Raw genomic sequence first — 5,377 nt, forward strand, 5'->3', positions numbered from 1 at the left:
AGGCTGGGGTAGATATCAGCCAGGCTGGGTGGGAAGGGAAGTGCAGAGAAGGAGAGAAAGAGCCTGACCAAACCGGACTGAAGTCAGAAAATGAGGGCAAAGAGGAGTGAGAGAGGGGGTGTAGAGAGAAGACAAAAAGATAGAATAAGAAAGATCTTGAGAGGGAAATTCAGAGAAACGTTAGGGAAAAGGTGAAAGAGGAATGAAGAGCAAGGACAGAGGAAGAGGGTTAAGGACATGGGAGGAGAGGAGCAGGAATCTGGGAGGGGAGGTCGAAGAGAGCACAGAGCAAGGGAGTGGGGCTGCTGTTTGTTCCTGGGCCGGCTGCTGTTAGAGGAAAACTCCTTCTCTACTCGGTGGGGCTGCCAAGGGCCAAGTCTTGGCCAGAGAAGATGTGAGATTATGGGGATGGGGGGTGCCTGTGGACAATTGGGCTGATATAACTAGGTTCTGAGTTCCCTGTCAGGGGCCAAGGAGGTTCCAGGATATGTAGAGAAAATAACATATAGTTCCTAGGTTGGGTTCTTCTGCCTCAGATTTATTGCTCTCCCAAACTATTCCAACACATGTGAGTGAACTTTTAATGCCCCAGTTGTGGTTAGCCTTGTCTGGACCTGCCAAACCCTGGAAACTTTAGCATTCCTTGCCGTGCATTCTCTCATAGCCTTGGCTTATAGACACAAAAGGAAATGGTGACAATTCTCCAAGCCATTCAGGACACCTCCCAAACCCTCCTGCCTTCCAACATTGTGGTTTTGGTCTAAGTATTGAGAATAGGCACAAGATGCATGGCTGGTGACAGGATTGGCCAAGTTCTTTGATTCACTTGGTTTCTGGAGACACAGAATATCTTTTTAGCTTTTTATGAGCTTGAAGGACATACAATGTCAGCCCTGGAAGAGCCTGCAGAGATCATCTTGTCCATGCCAGGGCATTAGCTAGTCCTTCTTTGATAACAAATTATTTTTTTAGGGGGGAGAGCTGTTGAAACTCTGATCTGGATACCAAACATCCAACCAGACTACAACCAGAATTCTAGGACAGCATTTCCTAACCTTCCTTTTTATGTGCGTGGGGAGAAAGGGAGTGCTGGATCTAACCAAGAGTCTGTTGATTCTTTTCCCACATAGACACAGAATAGTGGTCACATGTGTTCAGGGGGTTCTTGGACTTTTGCATGTCCAGAGTGGGGGTCCCTGACCTAAAACTGCTTCTGCTGGCCAGGGATCTGATAGATATCTTAGAGTTCAGTGAAAAGAACCCTGGTCTTGGAGTGTGGAGATCTTGCCCTAGCCGAAGCTATGCAATATATGGGCCAGAGCATTTCACTACCCATCACTAGACTCAGCAGCTCAAACTCTGAGGTTTATAGATGGTTTCTGAGATCACTTTCCAGCTCCAGGTTTCTAGGCACCAAAATGAAGTCAGTCTCGCTTTTTAAATATTTGGTATATTTTGTCACAGTAGAAAGGCAGGCAGACCAGAAATCTTGCAGCTGCTGAGAAAGAGGGATGGAGGTTGAGGCTAAGGTACTTTCTCCTCCAGTGTAGGGATTAAGTGAAATTCTTTTAGAATCCATCACATCTTAATCCCCGAGACTTTTTTACAGAGATAATGGAGAAAGAAACGATTCACTCCTAACATCCACATTCTAGTCTCAAATCTGTTTCTAGAAGAATGATTCTGAATCCCCCCTTCTCACACACAAATACTTCTGCATTTGTCTGGCCCTCTTAAAGTGTTTGAGTATGATGAGAGACTGAGTTGTCTGGGTACATTTAGTGTCTGCAGCGGTGTGTGATGGAACATTTGCCTCCTCCGAGGCTGTTTGAGCGTGTGTGTAATTTAGTGTGTGCATGTGCATATGTATGAGTGAAATCATGGAATGTGCGTGTGCACAGCAGTGACCGAATATAAAAGATTGTATAGATACTGTGGTATGTGTAAAATCATGTGGGCTTGTGCCAGTGCAGGATTATGATTTTTTTTTTTTTAAGTAAACCACTTTGGATTGTGTAGCCTCCTCTTACTTCTGTGATTGATTTCACGAGGGTAATGGTGCGTAAAAGCGCTGGTGAGATCTGGGGGCGCCTCCTAGTCTGACGTCAGAGAGAGAGTTTAAAAAGCGGGGAGCCGGTGGAGAGCACACAAGCCGCTTTAGGCGTCGCGAGTTTCAGAGCTATCGCTGCTGCCTGCGGATCCTCTCCTAGAGTTTGACCAACCGTCCTCTCGCTCGGCTTCCCCGGCGCCGCCGAGATGCTGTCTTGCCGCCTCCAGTGCGCGCTGGCCGCGCTGTCCATCGTCCTGGCTCTGGGCGGTGTCACCGGCGCGCCCTCGGATCCCCGACTCCGTCAGTTTCTGCAGAAGTCCCTGGCTGCTGCCGCGGGGAAGCAGGTAAGGAGACTTCCCCGACGTCTTCTTTTCCCTCTCCCGAATCCCTCAATCTTCTCTTAGCCTTTACATTACCCCTTTGGGTGGATTTAGGAGGTGCTCCTGAAGACTTTCAGTGCTTTTCTGGGTCCCTCCGCTCCCAAAGCTCTCAGGAAAACTTTCAAAGTCCAGAATCTCCTCTCACCTCTTTTATTTTTTCTGATCAGCGCAGTCGGTCACAGTTCAGGTAAGTTCTTTGGCATTCAAGAAAATCCCAAGACCCGGGTAGCTGAGCACTAAGGGATGAGGCATTCATTCCCCCGTGTTGAACGCGGAGGTGCTGGCCCAGGTGCTGAAAGCGTGGACCTCTGAAGGCTATCTTCCTGAGCAGTACCTCCCTCCCATGCTGCTAAAGGGCACTCTACAGACAGAGCACAGTATGTTTAAGACTGTGAAAGGTCTGGTTCCCCAGAATTAACTTAGCAAAAACGGTAAGAACAATTCCAGTGTGTAGCTCATGAGCTGGAAGTTGAAACTGGATTAAACAAACTGTTGGCACGGTTTTATCTTTGCAAAACTGTATTAACAATCTACTATTTTTGCGTGTATGTGTGTGTTAAATCTATAGAGGCAGGAAACTTGCAGAAACATTTGAGTTTTTCAAGCCTCTCTGTGTAACTTGATGATTACAGCAACTACCCTTATTTTTATATCCTCAACTGATTTTAAGTGTGACAAAAGTGCACAGCTATGAAAATTGGGTTTGGGGTGTAGCTGAATCTGCTTTCCAATTTGGAAAAAGGCTTTTTCATTTCTTTTTCTCCATCATCGTCATCGTCATCCTCCCTCTCTCTGCCCCTCCTACCCTCTACAGGAACTGGCCAAGTACTTCTTGGCGGAGCTGCTGTCTGAACCCAACCAGACAGAGAACGATGCCCTGGAACCTGAAGATTTGTCCCAGGCTGCTGAGCAGGATGAAATGAGGCTGGAACTGCAGAGATCTGCTAACTCAAACCCTGCCATGGCACCAAGAGAACGCAAAGCTGGCTGCAAGAATTTCTTCTGGAAGACTTTCACATCCTGTTAGCTTTATTAATTATGGTTGTCCATATAAGACCTCTGATTCCTTTCCTCCAAACTTCATCCCTCATCCCTAATCCCCCAATCCTCAGCAAGACCCTTGCATTAGAAACTGAAGACTGTAAATAAAAAATAAAATTATGGTGAAATTATGAAAAACAATAATTTGATTTCTCATTGTGTATCTTTTTGTTCAATAATATGGGATTAGCTTCAGTTGTGATTTCAGTCCAGTTACTTGAGATAGGCACTCCAAATCTCACAGACATACTATTTAAAATTCCCTGTGGTAATAAAGGTTCTGTCCTAAATGGAAACACTTACAGTTTGGGTCATTTCAATCTGAAATAATTTCAAACAACTCTATGAATTCTAACTTAATCCAATGGTAATTATCGGGAAAGGCTGACACAAATATCAATTACATATTAAATACACTTAAAATTAGATATTGAAATGAGTATTTATGGGTAAGTGGGTAAACAGGCTGAAATGTCCAACCATCCACCAGGCTAAATGTAAAATATATGAAAAATGGAAGGAAAAAATCATTTAGAAACCGAAGGAAAGAAGCTGGCTTAAATAGCGAAAATGAAGTTTTGAGTCTTTAAAAATTGTTTCTTATTTGTGGATATTTATCTACAGAAACACCACTGACAATCCTCTCTATAACTGAACAAGGCTAAAAGACTGCCCATGTTTTAAAAGTAAGCTCTTAAATTTTTTTCTCAGGGGAAAATATTACTTTTGTTCTAAGTTTCCAGGTAGAGTAGTATGGGTTGCAAAAAACATGTATGTTGGTTTACTCAGTGAATGTTATACATTAAACGTATTGGAGCACAATATCATAATTGTAGAATAATTGAAGAAGAGATCTCAAGCCTTTTGATTTGATCAGAGAAAGCATCAAATAAAAATGCAAGCTGTAATAAAAGCACTCAATACATGCTAGCTATTATTGTTAACATTATAAAGACATACTGAATGGTACCGCTCAAGATAGAGATTAAAACATTGCTAATTTAACTCACAGAGACTCTCAATAGATGTCCCTTTGGGGATGTATGTTTTAACTATTGACTGTATTTCTGAATAGCTGCAGTAGAACAATAAACCCAATATAAATACATAAACTCAATATAGATTCCCATAGTGTGAGCTTACTGATGGCAGCATACAAACATCCATGAGGGACTTCATATTTTATAGAAAATATTTGTGTTAGATAATATACATTTTAATATGAATGTGGCTTAGTAGAATTAATTCCTGAACAGCTGATCAAACAAGAGAAAATCCAAGCCACTTCATTAATCTCTGTGAAAACAGAAGACCCTTTGAGGTTCTGGTGCATCTTTTATTTACAAGACATTTAAGAGGGAATTAATGAGTGTCCAGTTAGGGGATCTCTCTGTGTTAAATGCCTTATGTACATCTGGTTACCAATCAACTCGGTGAAGTAATAGAATCACATTATTATGATTAAAGCACAGAAGAGAACACAACTTAATTGTTTTCTTTGCAGTGCATAGATTGTATGAGTACCTGGGGATCTTAACTTTTTAGTATCATCTTTAGTTGTCAATTCCCAATAGCAGTATGAAAATAATTGGCAAGAATTATGCAATCATGAGCCCACATATACATTTATTCTTTATTTAAGGCCTAAATTGAATGGAGCATTTGATCAAGGTTAATTATCTTTCAGCCTCAATTTTCCTACCTTCACAAGTGGAGGGTTGTACTGGGAAGGAGAGACATATCCCTTCTGGATGTGAGAGACATTCTGTGCTTCAACACTGACAAAAGAGCCAGAGAGGTACTGAGTTTTTACATTTTAATTAATATACAGGGCATAGCTCTTTTTTTAAATATATGGAAGCTTTTATTTTTTACTTCCTATTTAGTTCATTTGCATTCTTCCTAA

The 5,377-nt window shown here is 42.1% G+C and overlaps 1 protein-coding gene across 1 annotated transcript; it reads left to right on the forward strand.

The window, feature by feature from the left end:
• The first annotated feature begins 2,137 nt into the window (after positions 1–2,137).
• SST (somatostatin) lies at positions 2,138–3,623 on the forward strand. Its single transcript, XM_025869218.2, has 2 exons — positions 2,138–2,394; positions 3,245–3,623. Exons 1-2 carry the CDS (start codon positions 2,257–2,259, stop codon positions 3,455–3,457), a joined length of 351 nt encoding a protein of 116 aa, XP_025725003.1. The 5' UTR covers positions 2,138–2,256; the 3' UTR covers positions 3,458–3,623.
• Positions 3,624–5,377: the final 1,754 nt, after the last annotated feature.

Source organism: Callorhinus ursinus, unplaced genomic scaffold (assembly GCF_003265705.2).
Source record: "Callorhinus ursinus isolate GAN/ISIS: 27379988/994484 unplaced genomic scaffold, GSC_fseal_2.0 scaffold1, whole genome shotgun sequence".
In the NCBI taxonomy this organism is placed as follows: domain Eukaryota; kingdom Metazoa; phylum Chordata; class Mammalia; order Carnivora; family Otariidae; genus Callorhinus; species Callorhinus ursinus.